The sequence below is a fragment of the Plasmopara halstedii genome, assembly GCF_900000015.1.
Source record: "Plasmopara halstedii genome assembly, contig: Scaffold_658, whole genome shotgun sequence".
NCBI lineage: Eukaryota > Oomycota > Peronosporomycetes > Peronosporales > Peronosporaceae > Plasmopara > Plasmopara halstedii.
This window is the reverse complement of record NW_020187575.1, coordinates 1,483,813-1,484,503: the sequence shown is the minus strand read 5'-3', so window position 1 is coordinate 1,484,503 and position 691 is coordinate 1,483,813. Positions and strand designations below refer to the sequence as shown.

The following is a 691-nucleotide window of genomic DNA, read 5'->3' as shown; positions in this document are numbered from 1 at the left end:
CGTTTGAGGAAATTATGAAGTCGAAGCACAAGAACAAGTGGAAAGAAGCCATGGACAAAGAAATCATGTCGATTACGGACATGGCCCTGTCTCCATTTGATCGCTTGGTATTCTTATGGAACGCCACATACAACTCCACATTTTCTTCATGTGGCTTCTTGTTCTTGGACCGACATTTATTCTTGTAATGTCCCCATGATCGGTGCTGAGTATGTAATCTTGTGCATACTCATACGCAACAATTGGACCAACATATCGTACTGGGACGGTAGACTTCTCAACAGAGTCGCACAAATGTCCTCTTGTTCTGGCATACAGCATGCTGATCTCATTTCCATGAGCAGCTTCTCCACTTCTTCAAGATGCTTGGTCATGCTGTCCGAACTGTATCGGAATGTCGCATATTTCTCCTTGAGCCACATCTTGGTTGACATGTCCTTCCGCTGATTCATTGCTTCTAAAGCATGCCACATTTCGTGGGCAATTGTTGCCATCATCACATGAATCAACTGACTGTCTTCAAGTCGCAATGCGATGTTCGCAATAGCTTGACTTGACTTCTCCGTGTCTTCAGTGGCGGTACCATCAACGTACCTCCACAAACCCTTTGCGGTGAGGAACATACGCATTTTGTATGCTTTGGTAACCAGTACCATCAAATTTACCGACCTTGTCCATCGATCTTGGGCTC

General features: G+C 45.0%; 1 protein-coding gene across 1 annotated transcript; it reads right to left on the bottom strand.

Moving 5' to 3' along the window:
* Positions 1-176: 176 nt before the first annotated feature.
* Positions 177-629, bottom strand: PHALS_13466 (FOG: Transposon-encoded proteins with TYA, reverse transcriptase, integrase domains in various combinations; the record flags this gene model as incomplete). The annotated part of the gene is made up of 1 exon (XM_024729228.1): positions 177-629. One exon carries the CDS (start codon positions 627-629, stop codon positions 177-179), a length of 453 nt encoding a protein of 150 aa, XP_024579626.1.
* Between the last annotated feature and the right edge of the window lie 62 nt (positions 630-691).